Source organism: Bradysia coprophila, assembly GCF_014529535.1.
Source record: "Bradysia coprophila strain Holo2 chromosome X unlocalized genomic scaffold, BU_Bcop_v1 contig_26, whole genome shotgun sequence".
NCBI lineage: Eukaryota > Metazoa > Arthropoda > Insecta > Diptera > Sciaridae > Bradysia > Bradysia coprophila.
Genome location: NW_023503313.1, coordinates 2,453,492 through 2,477,708, shown reverse-complemented (window position 1 = coordinate 2,477,708; position 24,217 = coordinate 2,453,492). Strand labels below are relative to the sequence as shown.

Genomic DNA, 24,217 nt, shown 5'->3' with positions numbered 1-24,217 from the left:
GCTTTGTCTTCCGCTGCCTTGCCAGCCTTTTTCGTACTGAAACGTAGATTACTAGGTGCGAAAGTGTCGGTACAAGTTGCGTCCCATATTAAAGTGCTGCCACGTGACCAAGGAATTAATGTTATTCCATCCACTCTTTTGCCGTCGGATCTGCATTCTCAGTCAGTCTCGCAATGGCTATCCTATTCCATTGACGTTGTAGTGAAGGAATCTCCGGCTGAACGGATCCCGGATGCAAACCAAATGGTCCAATGGTTTGTTAGCATGGGTTGAGTGGGTTGAGTGTAGATAATATACATAAAAAATAAAAAAATGTCCCACACATGCATGAGACAGTCTACAAACAGTTGAAAAGTACTTTCTGAAAAACTGCTCGGTGATTTTTTTTATTTTTTATGTATATTATCTACACTCAATCCATGCTAACATTTCATGAAAAAAAGTTGAGGTAATCCGACCTTTTTATTTAAATTTGTTTCAGCCCCACCGTGTGTGTGTGAAATCAACTTGAAGAAAATGTTTTTTAGGAGAATTCGGAATTTTGTTTTTGTTACGTTGCCTATTTCATATAAACTTCGCAACCGCTGAACTCAATTTGTGTGTCGCCGCCTTCGTTATCAGGTCAGAGTTGTCTTAACCTGCTTCTTTCAGAACCTTGGTTCTGATATGAGAATATCGTGAATCACTCTTATACGAACGGCGCTATGCACTAACTGTACTTATTTTTTGGATCCTGAAATTTCATGGGTATCCTGATATGTATCATTTGGATCTTTTTTTAAGTACGGTTTGTATTACAACGCTGTGTTTGATTTTTGGATGACACTTCAAATTTTGCATTTTCAGCGGCCTACGGCGTGATTTGCTTTTTTAAGACGATTCGACACAACGTTAAATTGTAGTCTAAATTTGTGCGACCATCGTTTTGTCTTAAAATGGGTTTGAGTGAAAATAATAAATGTTTGTAATGGTGTAACCTACTACTACTACTACCTTTCTCACAGTAGGTTACATCACAAACGTTTATCTAATGAATTTATACAGAAAGTAGAACTAGAAATTGAAATAAAAACACCTTTTGCTTTAACGTCCCCGAGCAGAATTCGAACCCAAGATTGTCCAGACCAAGGTAAATATAGTGAGGAGGTAATGCCACTCAGACGCGCGGCCTAGCACATAAGTTCAATGCCAATGACATCTTTTTTTTTAATGGTTGACTACGATTTACTTGTATTTCACAAAAATATTTTCGCTATCTCACAACAGATTGCCCGACTTTCTATTCCATTTTTTGCTTTCAACGAAGGGATGAGATGGCGTTTGTATCAAACTTTCGTGCCACGCACATCTGATTGGGTTATATATGGCATCCTCCTCACTATATTTACCTTGGTCCAGACCATGTATTGACTATGAGTCTAGTGTTCTGATGATTCGTCTACATTGCCACGAATTACGCCTGCAACTATACCTCAAATTCTTCATGACTATTGCAGTGTACTGCTCATATTTGAAAAGTCACACATGAAAGTTTTGATGCCAAATATAGCTGTATGCGCACGTTATTTTTCTGTACAACTCGTTCTCCATCATTGATATATTTGGCATCAAAGCCTTCATGTGTGGCTAATAATTGATTTAAAAAAAATCACAAATGTTTATCATTGTTGTTCAAAGCCAACATTTTTGACACAAAGCGGTGGTCACAATTTATCAAAAAGGACGCGGATCATTTAAAATATATTCGTCTTAAGCTTAAAGCCCTGCTTAAAGCTCGCTTCGCTCAGAGGTATATACTAGGTTTTAGCTTTGAGTGACACTAAATCTTGTACTTGTTTAGTTTTACGTGTTACGTCAATTCACGCTTCAGAATTTTAATTTTCGATAATCAATAAATTTCAACGCATATGTATAAGAACATATGATAAGGCTTGTACTTTTTGTAAATTACCAAAAAAGTACTACGTGTGAGACGAAAAATTGAATTTTTTGAATTTTTGTTTTGTTTATTTGGCAGCTCACACTCTCTCTCTCTCTCTCTCTCGGCTACGGAGTACGTTTTGTTGAGTGGAAACCATACTTAATTAAGCGAGTCGACCAAATACAACAATGCCTTCGATCTGGTTGTTGTTAGTTTTAATTTGAATTTGTAGCGGACTTATGACTATGTTACCCGATGTTACCCAACTGCTATTTTATTACATGCACGGTGGCACGATAATGATTTTACATACTCAAAATTCACCGCAATGATAATTTTTGATAATCATCACGGAAGTGTTTTTTTTTGTATGAAAGATCTCCACGTTATCATCAAAAGCTAGTTGTCACCCAGACGTGTTTTTGTTTCTCTTAATGGTTTTTCTTCACCGATTAGAAGAGATTCAAGATGAATTTTCATGGAAACTGTGCTCTCCATAGCCCCTTTGTAACTACGGACCTGTCGAACCTTTTGCCTATATAGTTCTATTTGAACTTATTTATGCTTGTGGACCGCGCAGAGTCTTCAACGACAGAATATTGAATTAACATACATCGAAAAATTCACTAATACCTGCATTACAAGTTACAAAACAAATCGTCATAGAACATAACGTCGACCAATGTGTTGTACACTATACAATGAGTAATGAGGAACAATGTCACACTTGTTATTATATTTTACACCTACCTCCTTTTGAAAGTTCTATCGAAACAACTGAAGGCTTGTTTTTGGTCATAGAGGGACAATGTCGATCATCTGTAACCGAATTCGTCGCATTGTGAACTAACTAGGGGCTAACGATATCACCCACGCATCGAAGGTTTCCAAATTTCTTCACCTCTGTTACGATCATCTTCATTGAAAAACTCTATACTAATCAAACTAACCATATGAGTCTGAAGAAAGAAACATAAAATGACTTTTTGAAAAAAATCCATTCACAGATCTCTTTCACGCGCACACAAACAATTTTCGTTCACAAACATTTACAAAAGAAGACTGGAAGATATTTATAGCACGATGCACGCACACACTTTCGGCTTAAAAAAAAAATAGTGAAATAAAGATCTCATGAATTGCCGGTGTTAAAGCGAGACAGATCTATCGAAAAATGTGCGGCCATTTTGTATAGTCAAACATTAAGCCATGTACAACATTGCAGTAAACTTTAAAATTTAGTTCTTGATTGGCTTTTTAATCGTACGGTTTGTTCGACTAAATAACACATTTTTTTTGCTGTCGAATATTGTCTTTAAAATTTCATTTTTAATAGAAAAGAATAATTAATTAACACATCCGTGTGAATGATTTTTAATCCAGTCTGCGATTCGTATCAAATTTATATCTGTTTCGAGTTTAAAAGTAAATAAATAAAACTAAATGGAAAGACGATAACAATAATAATAATAATAATAATAATAAAATTGATTTTGGGTGTTACGCATTTCGAAAAGAAGAAGAAATTAATACAAAAGTGACCATTTTTCTGTTCCGTTTTTTTTCTTTCTCTCTAATGCTTACAAAACAATTATAATTTTAGAAAAGAGAAACAAATAAATTCTGTTGAGCTGCAAGTGTAACCAATTTTTTTTTTTTTGATTTTTCTTTTTCTTATTATTCAGGAGAAAAAAATTCAACGCGACTGGCGATCAAGAATATCAAGTAAAACGACTCACGTACATATAATATCATTTTTGTTTTATTAATGTGTGCGTTTTGATGACGAATTAAAAGTAAATAAAAAAAGGAAAGAAAAGAAAAACTAAAAAATTAAATTTATTAGAATAAAATTGCCAATATATATAATACAGAAAAAGGAATAACTATAAACAAAGCAACAGTCCATTGTGAAGAATCTAAAGTGATTATAAAAAATTTTGTATTCAAAATGAGTAATTGTGATAATAACAATCAGCAAACTACACAGAGTATAGCTGACTATTTGGCTCAGCTACTTAAAGACAGAAAGCAGCTAGCTGCTTTTCCGAATGTCTTCAATCACATTGAACGTTTATTAGACGAAGGTAAGCGTTTGACGATATTTTACTCAATATTTTTTTTCCCACCCTGACATTTCCCAGATCCAAAATAAATCTAAAATCTAAAATAAAAATCCAAACCGAATGTTCAAACAAAAAAATCGAAAAATTTCAATTTTTGTTTAGATCATTACAGTCAGAGTTTTGTGTACTCATTTCCATTCGAGTTCATTTACTATCTCAACGTCATGTGGTGTATTTTAACAGCCGAGAATGTGTTGAGCATAAAATGTGAATACATACATATATCCCATCCATAATATGAAATGAGTTACAACAAACGATATTATTTAAAATACATTCTTGTTTGCGATTCATTCGTTTCATATATAGAATTTACGTACACTTGCATATACTATCCCATACTGGCTGAGAGTCAGCAACAAATGAACAAAATGAAAACAAAATAAAAAAAAAACATAATTTTATTGACAGAAAATTCTGGTAAAGTAATAAAAATTGGCAACATTGTACAAGATCATTTCTTTTACCTAAATGACTTAAAGTTTACCTACCATCGAATACCGAGTTTTTAGGTATATAATGGATGTTATGTTGCATATATATATACTCAGAGACAAATCTTATAACATTTTGTGTGTTTTTTTTGGGTCTTTGACCTTATATTATAAACATTCGAAAAAATCAGTAAAAATAAAATGTCGATAGACTTTAACATACCCCATATTTATATCGACAAAGTCCCCACAGTGTAGTTTTACCATATTTTTTTCTTCTTCTTCTCTTCTAGTTACACGATTTACTTTTTCGAGTAATATTGAAATTTTATGTTACACACACTGCATTATAAACGATCAAGTACACTATCGTAAATTCTTACTTTTACAAGAATGTTATAAACCATTTTGTATTGAATATATGCAGAGGAGTCATGTTCGAAAATTTTCTCGTGTCTTAAAATATTATTAAGTGATACACGCAGGGGTTTTTATTTTAAGTCTAAAAATATACACTTCTTCGCCATGTGTTTGATGTTAGTTTATATAAAGTTGGGAAGTAGTTTTTATTTGAAAATTTTCTTTTTTCTTAATGTTAATTTTATGTTATAAATAGCCCTTTTAAGATGGTGGAAAAATGAATGGAATTGAAAACAATTTACAGTGAGAGAGAGGCTCCTACAGTCGTTCGTTTAACTTATACATTTTGTTGTTGTGCTTCTTCTTCGCTTTGAGATTTATTACTTCATCAACTGATTATGCATCTAAACAGATAAGATGTTGCATCAAAGGTTTCACTGTGTAATATACAAAATGTTATCTGGTTCAGTTAAATTTTATGGTTTGATATTTTTCTCAATATTCCTCAATTATATTCGAAAAACAAATTTACTTGTTTTACTGCAACGGAAAGGAAACGCCTTTCGTCTGATCTCTCTGTAATAACGTTTTAGAAGAAAACGCATTTCATCGTCGTTGTTTATCGTTTATTGTTAACACTCAATAACGCTACTACTTTTCACCCAAACACTTAAGAGTTGAAATTTAATCTTTTTACCGCTGTTGCTCTCTACACCACAAATTCTAAAAGTGTTGACGGATGACGCTTTTATTTTATTGTATGTTTCACGTCTGAATTATGTTTCAATTCACAACGCATTCGGCTTCGAAGAATATCAAGGATTCAGCGAACGGACTTCAACCGATTCTTAGCAATGAACAGTAGAAAGCAAAGAGTTCTAACTGCTTGAATGTCTTTGGCAAACATACACATACAAGATAGCCGCAAATAATTTATAGTTTTATCGTCAGGCAGATAGATAAAAACATAATTGAGTCTACTGATTCATGTTTAACACCCACTAGAAATGATCAATGACAGTAACTTGATTTCGAAGAAAACGTTTGAGGTAAATCTTCGATGAGAATACGAAATTCAAATGACTCAGCTTGATCATACTAGCCGCCAATTTACTAACTTGGATGGGTTACTGTATGCCATCCATCCAAATTTGACTTGGCTGTACCAGAGTTAACAAATATAACAAATTCCGGAGATTTTTTCATTTCGCTGAAGTACTTTGCTTTGCTTTGCCACGCTGCTTAATGCCAAACTGTCTGTAGAACGTTTTCAATAGCTCCGTAATTAAAAGCATGCAATAGGTACATGGAACCCAATTACGCTGTGAGCGAGACTGAGAATGCAGACTAAATTAATGTTGTAACGAAATTAGTTTATCTTTAGCCACTGTAATTATGGTTGACTCTGAGTCTGGCAATTCTAATTTCGTTGATAGTTCTGGGCACTTTATTGGTTCTAAAATTAATTTGGACTAAATGGGACAGTGTCATTATTATGATGATTAATGATGAGTTCCTTACTTTCACTCGTTCATCCTTGTAGTTACTTACATTGGTGAATGATTCAAAGCCCGAATAAAAATAAAACCGGAAAGATTCATGGAACAGACCAGTCTCCATCATAGAAATATGATGAAAAATTCAATTTCAGTTGTCACATTTACTAGAAAGTGATCGTCATTACATTTTTGTTTTATCTCTTATAAATGGATCGTACGTCACATATTATCATCAAAGTTGTTGTAAAGCAAATGATCATTTGATGAAAATGGTTATTGAATATTAAATGACTAACATAATTTTATAAAGTCAACTGGAGACGAAACAAATGATTCTGAAAGTCAGTACGAATAATCAGCTGTTTTCTCGTATCAATTGCACAGACAGAAGAGAGATGTTCTTCGGTCTGTGTGTACCGAAAAAAAAGTTGATTCATTTTATAATAAATAAAAATAGAATTTCAATCGAACATTTTTTTTTTGATTAAGATTAAAAAAGGACAACAAAAAAACTTGAAAGATTAGAGAGATAATAAATTCCAATTTCAGACCATATATTCACTCTATATATTTATTAAACGGCAATTTATTTTCCGTGTGTCTAAGTTTACGGTGAGCAGAGCACTTTAAAATTTGAATAAAATTAATAAAAAAATATAAATCTGGAATAAATAATTTAACAAAAATGCGTCTTGACGAAGAGGTTTATATAGAAGTTAGAGAGATGAAAAATAAAAAAACGTTAAAAGGTTTTTCATAATAACTTTAATAACGCATATATAGAGAGATATATTTTTTCAACAAAAATATGGTTTATTTTATTGATATTACTTTACTAATGTATTTTAATAGATTGACAAAATTATTTATGGGTATTTGCCATGAATATGGAAATGCTTCGTACCACTAAAACTGTAACTATACATGCAGACGACGAGGGAATGTTGAATATCTATATCTAAGACTTATCATATAAAATTGTTTAATCAAACAAATAATTAAGATAACCTCTTCATAAATACAAATCGAAATGAATTGCGCCAATGTATTCAAAATGAGTGATTAAAAAGACTTGTTTCGATTTGTTGTTGGAGTTGGTGTTGTTGTTGTTGCTCCAGATAGATCTATATATGTATTTTTATATTTCCGTCATTTATGTTTCATTTTTATCATTTGTGTTCAGCTACTGGTGATACGATTGAAAATTTATTGGCTGAGAAAGGGAACATAATATAGATGATGTTGGTGATGATATGGTTCAGATACCGTCTGTTCATTTAGGTCGTTATTTTTTTTAAACAATTTTTTACGTCACTAATATCAGTCATGGAGTTCGAAGCTTGCATGTTAGTCCTAGTACTTTCACTTTGACTTAATAGATCGAGATATGGATATCACTTCCTCAGCAGATCATGATTAGAAATCAGAATCCTGTGTTGTTAGCATTACCCGATATAAAAAATGTTTGTTCTGCGGCGTAAGGGCTCGATCGTCACACATTGTCGAAAATAAAATCAAAATGAATCAATGTGCCAAGTGAAGAATGTAACTTACCGATTTCGAGATAATTTTTTATTATTGAAAGCCCTGTTGCGTCAGACAATTCAAATTTTCTTTTTGTTGGAGTCGACACTCATTCCAATAAAATATTAAAAAAAAAAATTATTCGTCATTTAGGACCTTTAATATCATTCGGATTTTATGCAATGTTTTATGGCTGAGAACAAGGGTAAGATTTACACTATGCCTCAGTATCGCCTGGAAATTAAAACCATAGGACAAATGCTTTTCGTAGCGGGCAGAATAAGAATAGCTGGTCAAACCGTAGCCGTATGAGTGAGTGATATACAAACGGCAAACGTATAACCAAACCATACACGATCTGTCAATTCGGTGAAGTGTCGCGTCGTCTAGGCACACAATCTTTTATTCAGTCTATTTTGTAATGCATTTTCCTATAAAAGAAGACACTATCCAGAGTTCATAGCTTCTTTTGATCATCGTTGTCGATAAAACATTGCTGACAAGACTACATGTGAATACGGTCATGTATAATTGAGGTTTAAATTTGGGTGATAATTTGTTGCACCCATCAAAACCTTAATAAAATGAAGATTGTATTCGTTTTTATGTGTGGCTTGTGTCGTATTTACTATTTGAATAGGAGAACGTATAAAAGGCTGAATCCGTCCATTGAATGAATGACTTCATTCTATAAACATATAAATTAGATTTTTTTTAGTTTAATGCAGACAACTTTATATTTTATTCACTTTTCTAATAAGACTGATCGAATTAAATTGTGCTTTTATCTTAAAAATTATTTTTTTTTTCCTCCATTCATTTGAGAAAAAAAGACATTCATTCATCAAAAGCGGTTTGATGAAAACCAATTTAATGAGACTGTTTTCCATTTTATAGTTGTCAATAAAATAATCTTTTACAAAATGCTATTTGCCATTTTAACATTTTAAAAACATGACGCCATTTACATGTTAATTATTCAATTAATTTTGTATTTAAACGAATTGTGCGCCTAAGTGATTTTTGCTCTGAAAAACTTATCTAACAATTAAAAATATTCAGAATTGAGGTTAATAATATTACTTATGTCGAAAGTGTTTACGAATATCTATGAAATTCCGAAAACCTTACACCGCGGCGCCATATACATAAAATTTTGTTTTTTACTTCACAAAGAAGAAAAAAAAAATTATAAAAAAAACCTCAAATTTCTAATCATGATCAACATCATCAGAAAAAAAAACCTAATGAAACCGTACGCATTTTAGTTGTGATTGTACCTGTTCTACCCACATATGAAAAAAATAATTTAAAAAATTTCATCAAACATTTCCTTTTTTGTCGTTTGAATTGTTTTATTTTGTGTAAATAACACCGCAAGTTCTCCCAATCAGGTGGGCGATTCCCATAAAAAATTTGTGTTTAGATATCGCAACAATCATGATCTTTTCTCAAAATATGTATTTCGATTCGAGGTATTTCATTTTATTTGTTTATTTGTGTGAAAAAAAATAACTAAACTTTTGCGGTTAGGTGTATATTGTTCAGTCGACGCATAACGACTAACGAAGAAAAAAAAACAAGGCTTTAGCTTACACATCGAACTGAATATTATTTTGTTTTCTTAATCATTTTTTTATGTTCATTATGCGTGTCTTCTGGTTTCGTTGTTATTACTCATGTCATAGTTTTTCATAATAATTTTGTGAAGAGAGTTTTGTTTTCGTATTAATTCAACATGTAGTGTATTGCCCTGGTCGTCAATTACACTTTTTTCTCTCTCCAAGTGTTTACGACTTATTGAAGACACATTCATCCAACAGTGCACCTCTTAGGGACGACTATTATTTTTTTTACAAATATGCAGCTCTTGAATAAATTTTCTGAAAACAAAATGAAAATAACTGACTTGCATACCGAAACATCTGGTAAACAATCACACCGAATTCACAATAGTCTCAATTCTTTGGAATACAAAATGTCTGCTGTTAATATTAACCTTTTATCGATTGTAAATTTGAGTTGAAAGCGAAACAATTTAAACCACGGAATGAAATGAAGAAAAAAAATATCTTCACATTCCAAGAAGAACACTTATTTCTCTTTTGCCTGGTAAGAAATGTATGGTACTTAGCTTAATATTCGAATTCACGTTACAATATAATCATTTCACTTCACCATATAATTTGAGTTTTAATTCTGATCTGAAAATGTGAATCCAAGATGCCACTTGGCTGTTGTATACATTATCCCAATGCATTTATGTATATATGTATGTATTTCGCTGTGTGGTATTCCATTCGAGTCAGGTATAGTCTTCGTTTCATTTTGTTATAGAACATTAGAACATTACTTTGTTCATCCCTTCTATACAAGGAAAATATTCTAAATTTCATTTGGCTCGTAGAAAGCTGACAATAGTATTTAAATCTGCGATTCCTGTCAACGTTCACATCTATTTTCTTAAATATGTTTTCAAGTTACTCGATCTCACATAATCTAGTACTTCAAGGAGAAAAGTCTACTAATTGGGAGTAATCTTTCAGAAATTTAGTTTTTATGTTAAACATCCTGTCAATAAATTGTTCACTTTCGATTAAAGACAAGAGGTAGAAAGTAAAGATTTTTCACAGAAACGTTATTTACAAATGTCAACCATAGATTTGATGCAAGATTGTAAGGATAGTTGATCTGCATTAAATCTAACATATCACATTCTCTGTCCTGATAACTACCAATAAAAATAAGTGTCTTTTATCTAAAGTCAGAAAAAGAACTTTCTAATCATTAACGAATGGCCCAGAACACGGAATTTCATTTTACTCTAAATTAAAACTGTAATTCAATATCACACATTAAATTCACACTTCTTTCCATTAGTTTTTGCTCCTCCTTTCACAATTATCTTTCATGAGTATCGTCAATTCATATCTAACCCAATACCAAATCGATAACATGATTTCATTGGACTGGTTTATATTTTGTAGAGGTGTAATCTGTGTAAGTTGGTACGTGTGTAAATATACAGCACGGAATACGCGCATTCAACAGATACCTTATTTTCGGGTTCTCGGTTGGTTAGATTACGTTCAATGGTTATGTTTGTTGATAAGATTGCATTTCTACAACCCAATTGGTAGATAGCGGAAATAACCAGACAAATATGTATATTCAGCTGATAAGCATGACGACGATGTATTCTCCATTATCATTTTGTATTATTAATGTTTTGTCGTTACGTCACCGAAAACAATGTTCAGCCTTAGAGATTTAATATTTTTGATTTTTAATGATATATTCAACGGTGAGGTTATACGATTCAGCTACATACAGAAAAACTATCAAATTTTAATTTCTCAAAGACGACAACGACGGCACGGTACATCTTATCATTGTGATTATAAAAAAAAAATAATTAAAAATTTTATTTACTTTATGCCTTACGTTGAAAATTTGTTTAATTAATAAACCTCATGCTCATAATAATACACAAGCCACACATGAAAAAGGCGAAGAAAAAAGTGTATACATAAAAGAAATCTCATGATGTGTGTAATATTTGCTTTTTTTCTGAAAGTAAAATATAAACAAAAAGGCTAAAGATTTTTTCGTATTTTTAAAAACATATTGCAACCATATGTTTACTCAAATATTTTTTTTTCTCTTCTCCAACACGATCGCACAATAAGTGTGTGGATTAATGCTAAAGTTTTGCTGGTTCTTTTCGGTTCGTTGTTACTTTTTCTTTAATAAAATTTCTTTTGCCTTTGTGCAAGATTGGTTTTTTTTACTTCTGTCAATTCGATGTAATAATAATTGACTTTCGTAAGCAGTAAGCTTAACAGGCGAAAGTAAATATCTAAGAAATTGTTTACTTGATAATTTTGATTAAATTTTTTTTCTTGCAAGAACGCCATCTATTTTAACACATTCTATTTGCTTCAACTGTGATACAATTACTGTATCTGTCTGCACATATTTAGTTAAATTGACAAATTCGACAGAAAACCGAACCATGTAAGGTTCTATGTAATTCAAATAATCAATTCCTTATTACCTTGATACTATTAGTCTCTGTTTCCAAGATCGTAGTCGCTGAAAGAAATTAGTATTGTCGCAGTATTCATACCAGTTGTCAGTACTAAAATATGATTTCTTGTAATTTTTGTCAGATCGATAAGAATTCAGATGTCGGATCAGCCGGATCATTTACGCTGGTTTCAGCTTTAGAGTGTAAAAACTCCAATCAATGAATAAGCAACCGAAGCTTTCAGAAACGGATAATCGTCTGTTATCGACACCGATGACAGAAATAAGCGATTAGCTCTAAACATCATTCTTATATAGAAAAATCCATGTTTTAACATTTGAAGTAAAAGATGTCGTATCAAACACAATGTATCAAACAAAAGAAGTAATAGATTTAATATCGCAATACGTTAACCGTTTCTAAAAGATTCAGGTTTATTGGAATACATTGCATTGGTGTGTTCAGAGTACACAAATTTTATGGTGTTCTGTAAGTAAGGAACTCCCATTGACAACCTTAAAGCAATTAACGTGTTGCAAACACATTTGTCATCGATGGTTGAACTAAAAAGGGATTAGGGAAATAGTCACGGTATACACAATGTGTATTACACATTATTGTCATTACTTCTGTTGTAAGAACTTTCAATTTCGTTGTATTTACCTGTACGAATTCAAAATTGTCACTACTAACCAAACGATCTTACAAAAAAAAAACGAAATTGGCCAATGCCGAGCTCATTTATCATAACGGTACCAGTTCAAAAGAAATTCGTATGATAAGCCTTTTTTGGTCTCCCACAAACAATAAATAACGTATACAACAGCCGGAAATAATGTCCAATGGATATGATTGCACTTTTTGAAATTGCAAACCGTTTCGTATAAATAAATTGCAATTATATTCTCATTTAAAGAAACCTGAAGAGAAGAAACTTCCATTTCATTCACTTTTATTATGTGAGTATTTATTATTGTTACTTGATTTGTTCTCATCACGAACCCAATGGCTTCGATGCCTACATTTAATAACAGATGAAATAACTAAAAAAAATCATTTATAAGCCATCAAAACAACAACAAAATTACAACTTACAAAATTAATGTCGTAAGCTTGTAAGCAACATAAAATAACATAAAACTGTAGTTTCGGTGTGCCCGTTGATTTGGTGTGTTTGCCACGATTAAAATGACAAATCAAACACCCGATCACATTTTCGTCTCTATTACCCCATTCCGTACACATTTTCCAAACATTTTTTTAACAAAACAATTATTTTAGTTAGAAATGAAAATGATTCCGTTTCGGGTGGATCTGAAAAATGTACCTATCGCGTAGAAATCATATGTGAAACTCTCAGCTGTTTTGCTCGGCAGCAACAACAACAACAGCATCCATTTCATTATTGTATATATATAAAGTGTATCGAAATGACGGACAACATTATAATGTGAAACTTTGACTTAAATTTCATTTATAATTCGCACATGTGTAAATGTGTCTTTAGGTCTTTATAAATAATGTTTTGTTGTTTTTTTTTTGCATGAACAAAAGTAACTATTCCGAGTACTATGTAGAATATAAGTGGTTAAATACACACACTTTACTTTTGTAACAATTTCCATATAGAAAGTACATTTGTGTTAACAAAAGTTACGAATGATAAAACCTCTGTTTTTCTGTATATAAGAAGGTATAAGAAGGCAAGCGTCATTTTGATAAAAAAAAATCATTTTACTTTGTGCACTTCACTTACGGGATTGTATCTTTAAACTTTTGTTTGTATTTTTTTCTGTAAGTTATTTATGCATGAATATGATGATGATGGCGCGGTCCAAACGAAGTCGCCGTTGAACGCGCATAAATAATACAAAACATTCGAAGTCTTTGGGCTTGTTTGTTCCGTTAATAAAATAATAATAAAAATATGGTCGTATATAGTGTTGTTAACCTCTTTGTAACATGCTGCCCTACTAAATTACACTTCGTTGATCTTAGGAGAATTCTTTTTTTTTCATTATTTATTCGTCGTTTATTCTTGTGTAAGAGACGTAACATGTTGTTGGTGCGTATAATGATTTCTTGATCAATGCGGATGGTTTGGACATTGGCCGTGCAGTGTGTGTACTCTCACAAGTATACATATATAAGCACAGCACATTTCTTATTTATTATCTTTCTTTCTTTTTTTCATAGTTGTATCTCTTATTATGAGTTAAGGTTTGTTTGTTTGTAAGGTAGGGCAAATATATATATATTTAAAATCAAATAAATAAACAGGAAATTACTTTGTCAAACGGCGCTATATATAAACTGTTTTGTGCATTAAATTCTGCGATTGTTAACTCAATTTTGGTTTAAAGAGATTAAGGTCGTGGTTTGTTATAAATTTTGAATAGTATCTCAGCTCTGGCATTTATTTAACGTAACAAAAAAAAATCTAATCAGCCTGTTACAGACGACAATCGGTTGATTTCAAATCTTGTACTTCAATTTTTTTAACATGCATTTTATTGTTTATTGCTTTATGTCATTATTTTTTGTTGTCGTTCGTTATCGCTAACAGAAGAATAGCCGTATGTGACAGGTTAATGAACGCAAAGCGAAAAAAATGCTTGACTTGTTGCATACGATTTTTGTTTATGGTCATTGAACAGAACCCAGTGCATTGGTTCACCAAGGGTGAATATTACTTATCGAAGCTAGTGCATAGGTTGAACGTGGGGGAGTATTACTTACCGTAACTAAATATTTCAGCTGAAACGGACACACTATTCCCAGTAATGTCTTTTTTCTCTAACTGTAAACAATACAGTCGCCTCACAGTTCCCCAGATGTATCCACCCTGCTGCTTGCAGACAAAAGAGATTGTTACAATCCGTATGTTATTCAATAAGCACCATGATCAAGTGATTCATTATAAGTGAGCACCGAAAAAGAGATATCAAATTGGGTCAACAAGAAGAAATACACATTGTGCCGATAATTCTCACAACTCAGTCGGATATAATTGCATTAACCTTGATACTACAGCTTCATTTCATTGAATCTACCGAGGAAAGTAAAATGAAAATCTCAAATATTTCATGAAAAGTGAAAAGTTTATCTAAACAATTTTTTTTTTCAACACCACAAATTGGCAAAGATTCAAATATTAAAAATTTACCGAACCATTAATTTAAATATAGGTGTGTATTAGTCATCACTATCACGAAACTCATCCAAAAAAAAAAAATTTTTTTTGCACAAGTCTGCAGACTTGAAAAAAATTCAGCTGAATCAAAATGAAATACAAAGGAATTGAAAACAGTTATACCATTTCAATGGGGTTATTATAAATTGTAACATTGTTACCATGTAGCTAAAACAAAATGTATTGTGCGAGTGTGTGGCATTTCTTTTATCACATTCAACCTGGTCCTGTGTGTACCATCTTACATTTTTTTCGTTCACAGCTAAGAAAAACCAGACCGCAAAATCAGTATCATAAAACAAACATTTTTGTACCAAAATTAGATTTCTTTATATTAATTCTTCGATCGGTCTGATACAGTTATGCATATACTTTTTTTAGTTAGTTAACTTCGAATACACAGCGTCGTAATTAGTCCATTTCAATCGGACATGTTTATTTAAAGATTTTGGTAACGAACCAAATTTATCAACTTCATCATATTTGTAGTCAAGCGAACAAAATTGCGAGAGCTCGTTCAATCAGAACTTTACCAAGTCTGACATAATTTATAAAGAAATTAATCGGAATATGGAAATAATAATAAATATGCTTTGGTGCCATGAGTCTAGTATCGTACACATACAATTTTTGTCTACATCGATATTATTCTACTGAAATTGGTAGTGAGAATGCAACGTGTGCCATTTTAACAAATATTGTACGAGGAAACACGACAGAACGATATTATAGTAGTGGAAGTTTTTGTATTGGACGAAAAACGAACTACCGAGTAGTGATTGGATAGATAGCAAACGAAGATTGTAGACTGGAAGAATACAAACAGGGTACTATTATGAAGTGTGATAATCAGACTACATCATATTATTTCTACGACCCGCGAGCAGCCCTACGAGTTCTAAAATTATCAAAAGCTTCAAATTTTCTAAATTTTAAACTTAAAACGCTCTCAAAAACATGTGTGGTAGTTGGGGAATCAATATCCCCCAAAAATGTATTTAGTAAATAAGATATCATCCACAAATATGGCACTCTTTATTAGCAGTTTGGGAAAAAATAAGCGAGAGTGATCTAAATATCTGAAAAAATCATTATGAACGGCTCCAAATATTACTGAAAATTGATATTCAAGCATTGTAATCGTACATTACCTTCACCTACCATTCAAACACTTTATGGTAAATTTTTTTGGAAAGTGTTACTGTCATGCCTTCAATGACTTGACTAGCTATCACTCGTATGATGACTATTTCGAATGACACTGCTACTACTACCACATCTAATGCGTAACGTTCAACATGATGGCTATGATGGCGTCAACCGATAATCAAAATCTTTATGGGATACTTAAGTTACTGTTGAAAATGTCAATATTTTTTTTTGAAATTATTTTAACTTCTAACATCAAAAGTACTTACCTATTAGGTTGGCTCTTTTATTTATTTTATGCCAATAAACTACACACTCTAAAATTATCCACATATACGATTTGTATGCTTTATATGATAGAAAACAAATACGACGTGATTAGTTTCTCAAATTATTATTAAATTTGAAATTTTGTAAATATTTATTCCATGTCATTGACTCATCTTTTCACTACAACACCCATCTCGCATACAATACAAAGACATTTTTTTCCATATTAATTCTTGTATTTAACATTCTCATTTTTGTATAAGTTTTTTTTTCATTTAAATTTTATTTTGTCGAATAAGTTCAAAGTTAATTCGATCAAAATACAATTCACCCCATGCATTGGTTATATATAGCGCCTCCATAGTATTTACCAAATCATTTAGTATACAAATTCTGTTTGAGAATCCATGTAATAAGTTAATGTGCGATGATATAAGGAAGAAATAAAATAATTTTTTGATATTTTTTTTTCATCTCTCCAAAATTTAAGCGTAAATTAAAAGACTTGTTAAGACTATTCTGGTATAAACGTAAAAATTTTGAATAAATTTTTAAACAAGTTTTACGATGTTTTTTTCTCTTCTTTTTGGTAAAAATCTTGAACATCTTCTATACAGTACACTTGTTGTTCATATAAGAAAGAAGAGAAAAAAAGGTAAAATAAATGTTTACCGAAATCGATAAAAATTACCGCATCACAAATAAAAATTTTGAGAAATGTGACATCATTGCCAGTTATACTAAAATAAAATAAAAAAAAGTTAGTGGTGAACTTGTCTACCGTTCTTATAATGCGTCGATATTATAAAATGGAAATCACACACACCATTTTAGACAGGGGACATTTGGTATATTCCGCGTCACGGAATAAGGTGAAAAAAAAACATTAATGGGACACTGATCAGCCCACCAAGAAATCGTTTAAAATTGATTTTTAAAATTTCAAACGTTGATATAAAATAAGAGACGAATCAATTACTTTCTTCGTACACTCTAACTTTTTTTTCGAGCTCTATCGATAGATAATCCTCACCATCGGAATTGTACTTGATGCACAGAATACTGTCATCGCTTTAGAATATTTGACGCTACTATGTTGTGGCAGCAATGAGTTATAAGTTATAGTGTACGAAGAAAGTAATTAATTCAGAATCATCCCTGATTTTATGTCGACGTGTGAATCTTCAAAATCAATTTTGACTAAAAACGCCCAATCAACTTTGTCCGAAATATTATCGGGCACACAGACGGCTTTTCTTTACCAAATGCCCCCTATCTATTCGTTTTAATGTGTATATTTCTCTGCGATCGAAAAAAATATCTTATGTTACATTAGAATCGAATGTTTCTAAACATTTTCGTAGAATCAAACAACGCCAACATTTTCATTTATTTTTGTGTTATATATCCACGCTGTTGGCGCAAATACATTTTTTTTTGATTGAAAGAGTAAAAAGTTAATTTCTACACCCGTATAAAATAGAGCCATTCAAATGCTATCGTTTGTTTTTTTATTACGATATATCAATAAAATGCATAAAATATATATTGAAGTAATAAAAAAGATAAATTTAGTTAATGGTAAATTATGCACCATATTTCGAAATGTGTGTACATTTAAACTACGGCCAGAGACGTTTTCTTTGTTTAATGTTTTCATGCTGGATATGATTTTTGGTTGTTGTTGTTGTTCTGTTTGAATTCAAGTACGCACATAACGATTTTGTGTATAATATAATATCGAGAGTGACGAGAAGAAGAAGAAAAAAAAGCATTGAAGGCATACGCAGTTACAAATATAAATGAAAAAAAGAAAGAATTTAAATATCTCTCCTACAATAACACAAATCTGTTCGAAATTACACATTTTTCAGTGTGTAACGTTGTGAACATGAGGCACGTAAAATTGTTGAGGCCAATGGTAATAACTAAATCACATATATTTGCAGCTGCAACATTCGATCTGAGCTGTGCTCTTTCAGTTCAGCTAAAAAGCTAGAATTTTTTTTTCTTTCTCTGAAATGTCACCGCACGAACGGTTTGAATAAACAAAAAAAATCGGTTGTGTTTCGAACTCAAATGCGTCGAACTCATAACCAAACAATAATAAAACTGGTAGTTCGTTAGTTAGTTAGTTGCGGCTGGTTGGGTACACAGACTACAGACGGTCATTCAATAAACATTTTTTTTTCAGACTCCAAACTAGAAACGAAATCAATTCAACATCGAAAGCCACATTTTGCTGGACAATACGTTGCACAACAAAAGCTTCTAATACCCTTTTACACCATAACTTAATTCATTTTCATTCTATTCGCATTTACGTTGACCAATATGTTATAATTGTGCTCTGTGATAATGTCGTAGTTTGTTGTTGGGTTTTTTATTTTCCTCCATTCGAAAACATTTTCCCGCAAAATTTTTGTATATAAAATTATTGAAAATAGAAACGATTTGTTATGCTGTAAAAAGCCCGTTTTCACAGACAGTGAATGCATTCACGCTTATTTCATAGGTTAAGTCAACTGAAGTGCAACGAACGGAAGTCTATTTAGTACACACATACTGAATATACATGAAAATGATGTGGAAGTGCCCTTTTATTTGGGTAGTAAATAATGTTTATTTTCAGAGTTTTATTTGAAATATTCAGCGTTTCTCATTTTGGTAATAAATCGTTTGTAATGTATTGGATTTTCAGTATGATTTATAGAGGTTTTAAATATCATTTCGATGTTTCTGACTTGATATGTTTAAATGGCCTGTTTTCATTTTCAACACTTTTCATACACATACACAGATATTTCACAAATTTACAGTTAGCTAATTCAAACACATCCTTTCAAACGAAAAACGAAAACCCGAAAAATCTTCATCAGTAGCCTTGTTCTTCCACCGTTTTTATTTTATCATAAAATGATGCTATTAAACACACACTAACCCGACCCCATACAGAAATATATAAAAAGAAAAACAGTTGTATCTCTTATCAAATCCATTGTTCACCAGTTCACCTGTATTAAATTCAAATATTTAATTTGGTATGCTTATGCACACGCAACGAAAAAAAAAAAGAATTCCAACTCGACTCACGACGTATACCTGTTACGAATATTGTTATAACCTCTGGATGGTAGGTCTGCATAACAAAGTGATATTTGAATAGATCTTTTGTTATTGTTGGTAAAGCCCTTTTTCTAGTTTCATTTCCAGTTTTGTTTGACTGCACATATATGTGTTAATGTTACACGTAAAATATATTTTATTGGACCTGTTGAATGGAATTAGGGGAATCATGAATATATTGAGAGGGAAAAAAGAACAGAGAATTTAATGGGATTTTTATTTAAATAGTGAGACTACTGCCAAAAATTCTATTTAATTCAACTGATTGTCAGTCCGTCTTTTTTTTTACTTTTTCTATTCATGCCGCAGAGAGCCCTTTTAATTATACATTTTATTTGAATCTGGTTATGGTTTTGTTTCATTAAATTTATGATAATCCTCTTGTGTTACTGTATACATATTGACTGTATTATAACAGATATGTTATACACGGATCCATTACAATGATATAACGTAAATTAATAAACAACAAAGAAGATTATAAGTTTGTGGCTACTAAATTCGTTTTGTTCGCCTCAAGCAATTGCAATTAATCAAAATCAATTTTCGCTTCTTCTAAAAATTTATTTGAAGATGCACGAAGATGGTAAATCAATTGCATGTGTGAAATAAAGCAATTTTTCTCTGATGATGGTTGTATGCGTTAAAAGACGTAAATTAAAATTTATTTCCGGTAGCATTTCATTGTACACATAATTTCTAATTGACTTTGAGGTCTTGATTTTAGCTTATTTTATTAGGCAGCGGGATACATAGCACTGATCGTAGCATTAACACTGAATTAACCAGCGTCATAATTTGAAGGTTTAGTGATAAGAGTTACCGTTTCAGATTGTTTGTATTGCATGTTTTAACTCATACAACGAAACGATCAATAATTATGATTTGCTAGACTTTTTCATGAGTAAATTGATATGGTGTTCTCAGAGCATCGTATCAAGTACCACTGTCGCCATGGTCTGATGAGAAATGGTATCCATGAAGTTATACATGTTACCAGATGAGGACAGTTATATCTTCAAAATTAAAAAGGAAAAAATGAAGGAAATCTTAATCACAATAATCAAAGATTCTTTAAGAATATTGCATCATCATTTGTATAATTAGAATGGTGTCTCAAAACAACAAAACTACAAGAAAAATTTTCAAAGTGATTGATTCAGTATTCTGTGTATTTTACAATTCTATGTTTATAGAACAGACAGACGTCTTAAATAAAGATATTATTATTCGAAAAGTGTAAAGAAATTGAAGTTTGTTCCACAATAATATCTATAATGTCCCTCGACAATCACTAGTGCTGAAGTTCCAGATAAAAGTTCACTAAAAATTCATATTATCACATGCTATGTCTCCTAACACCGATAATACCTATGCCCTACTCCTCATGCCAATAGAAGCATTAATTATTTAAGAATTCCAGGAAGAAGAATTTAATCCGGTTATCGAAATTGGTATGATATTGAATGTAAGAGCTGACTAACTAAAAAACAATTCAAATCAAAAACAAAATTTTGGTTTTGCATTATGTACCAATATCTTGTCGTGGCTGAACATTATTCAATACGTATCAATAACTCATTATTTATGTGACATTCAAATCAACATATCTAGTAACAAAATTGAATCGACATATCATTTAAATATGTCTCTATGCACACACACACACATTGTGACTGTGCGATGTTGGCTAATCGCTGTATGCTTTTGTACCTGAACAATTATTAATATGTTGGCTCCTTTCGTTCTGCCAATAACGTCGCGAAAATAATATTGGGCAAAATGAAATGAGTTAAATGCATAACACAATTTAAACAAAATATACAAAATGTTGTGTCGTGTGGCCACATTCACGATTAATTAATATGCTGCACATAATTAATATATCAAAAATGTTATTTATTTTTGCAATCGGCCACTAATCGGCTTTTAATGTGGACCATGTCACGATTTTGTATTGTTCAAATGGAAAAAAATTGTTCGTTTTAATTGTTTTCATTTTACCTTTTTTTGTGTCTTGAAACGAATGTAAAATTTTCATTCGTTCTATGCTTTTTTGGGCACAGTGAAATGGACAATAAAACCGTTTTCGTATGTCGTCAATGTTTTCTATTCGGTCAAAAACGTCTGGTTGATTTACATGAACAAACATTTGGAAAAACAATAAAAAATTTAATGTCATGACAGTCCCTTCTTCGCCACTCAACGTTTAGTTTTGATAATGTCATAACATGTTCAGATTTTCTTTTGTTTATTCAAGTCAAATGGACGCTTCTAGCGACATTGTTCAGTTGAGTTCAATTAGGTTTCATGTGGAATGGTTTTCGTAATTTCCCCCCCCAAAAAAAATCAAAATCTTTCCATTCTCAAGCGAAAGTCTCAGCTAGAAGTCGAATCCACTATAGCCCGAAGCCTGAACTTGGTTTCACTTATTCGGTGGTTCGTTTTTATTCATTTGGCAAGCATATTTTTTCTGTACAATTGCAAATTGCAAGAACAAAAAAAAAAATTGTGTCGTCAATGAAATATTTTACTGGCATGAAACAAAAACAAGTTTATGATAAACAAAATGTTGTAGTGCTTGGTCGGTTGTTGTTTCAATTACACCGTCTAAAAGTTTACATTCATTGCATTATTTTATTTACACTTAAGCGTACACCGAATTGTTGTTTTTTTTTTACTTCTTTTCCTTTAAACGTTCGTTGTTTATTTATATATTTTTCTTATTTACCAATTTTTAAAGAGGTTTTACATACCACGGATAGACAAATATCAAATATTTGATTCAATTAAATATTACGGAACCTGATTCCACACCTTGTATTATTAAAATGTTGGGTATCCAGAATTATATTATCTGCGTCTCTCTAATGTCATGCCTAACTATTAATATTTCGATACTTTTTTTTTCTTCACTCACATGGTTATTTTGTCTCAATATTTAAATTATAATTTTTAAGTAGATAATAAGATTAAAATTTGTCCTTCATTCAATTTTTGTTTTTTGGGTATGTCGCATTACATAATGCGTGTACATTAAAACTTCCAATTCAGATAAAATAAAATTCACTTGTACGTACCCGAGGTGTACGTACTTTTTTGTGTGTATTCTATAGTTTAGTCCGGTTTTGAATAAAGTTACAACTAAAATCAAAATTTAGTTGAAATTGTTAATCAAAGAAGATCAATATAAAGTAGCGGCAGTTGAAAGCAAAAGTAAAAAAAAAACTTTTAATTTCAAAATTTGAATCAATAATTTTTAGTGTACGTACGTACCATTTGTGTAAATATTTTTTCTAAATAACAATTTCTAATTTAGTCATGAGTTGACCGGATCTTTGCTTTTCAATTATGATTAATTTCTGACTAACTAGAAACTATTTTGATTCAAACTGGACCAGTCGAATTTATCTACAACAAACAAAGTTCTTAATACAGGTCGACCATAGCAAATACTTTGACTCAATCCAGCCAGATGAACTAGATTGATAAAGAGATAAAAAAACAGCTATCACACATGACTATCACTTGAAATGAACGTGAAACTAAATGTTTACAATTTTAATTCGAACGTGTAACAGTCACAGAACTTTCATTGTCAACATGTAGCAATAGGATTCGTCTTTTTCTACGATTGGCAGGAATGTTGCCTGAATAATATAAAGCACGAAAGCAAATGCAATCCGGAAATGGCAGCCATTCGACCCTTTGGTGTAAATACCACCCTTTGCAAGGAAAAACTGGCTGTAACACCATTCAAATAACGGTTCACCGGTTCATTGTAAAAGTAATCAGTTCTATGACAAGCAGGACGAGTGAATGAGGACGAGCGAGACGAACAAGCCAGGAGCGTTTACCTTAGCACATTACTTGAAGAAGACATGACCAGGTCTACGTGTGTCTGAGAGACTGTTTATGCCATTCAATCGATACCTTTCATCGAAGTAGTGAAAAATCATCGTTCACCTTATCGACAATCTGAGGAGCAATATGACGAACTTTTTCAAAATTGATTCAATACTATCGTAGTGCAGCTGACGATAGATCCCAAGTATTGTAGACTTAGCACGTGGCTAGGTACATGAGAACGGTCAATATTACCTAATTTAAGCTTTTGAAACGCTTAAAGTTGTAGAACGGCTAGCAGATTGCCAATATTTTCTTTAGAACTTTATAATTAAATTTGAGGGTCGTCGGTAAAGGCATGGCTTAGAAGTGTTAAAATATGAACATTATTATTCTCATGCATAAATGTCGCTGTTGTCTTAAACGAATTACAGCAGCGCTACAGGCTATATCATTTCATTGATAAAATGGTCTGTTGAAATTGTGTAACAATAATTTAGTGCGTGGTTTATTGTACTAAATGTTGTAATTTACACCGGCAACATGTTGTGTACTCAGCCAATATAACAATTTGTTTTACAATAAGTTCGCCTTTGGTCGCAAAACTATTAAAAATATAAATGTGCAACACAACCATTCATATTTTTCTCATACCACTACTTTGTTGTAGTACATGCGACTGTATACCTGCATGTTTTATGTCATCATCAAATTACACAATGGAATAATGTAAATATAA

The 24,217-nt window shown here is 31.6% G+C and overlaps 1 protein-coding gene and 1 long non-coding RNA gene across 12 annotated transcripts in view; both read left to right on the top strand.

The window, feature by feature from the left end:
• LOC119069306 overlaps positions 1–24,217 on the top strand; it is a 481,283-nt gene that overhangs the window by 369,964 nt on the left and 87,102 nt on the right. The gene's annotated exons all lie outside the window — the stretch shown is intronic.
• LOC119069239 (protein held out wings) overlaps positions 3,162–24,217 on the top strand; it is a 77,262-nt gene continuing 56,206 nt past the window's right edge. For 4 of the 11 annotated variants that reach the window (XM_037173289.1, XM_037173293.1, XM_037173292.1 and 1 more), the window contains exon 1: positions 3,191–4,008. In XM_037173289.1, coding sequence (XP_037029184.1) covers positions 3,873–4,008 — 136 coding nt within the window. In that variant the 5' untranslated portion in view covers positions 3,191–3,872. Of the gene's footprint in view, positions 4,009–24,217 lie in introns of all 11 variants that reach the window. The other 7 variants (XM_037173284.1, XM_037173282.1, XM_037173286.1 and 4 more) reach the window with 5 other exon arrangements.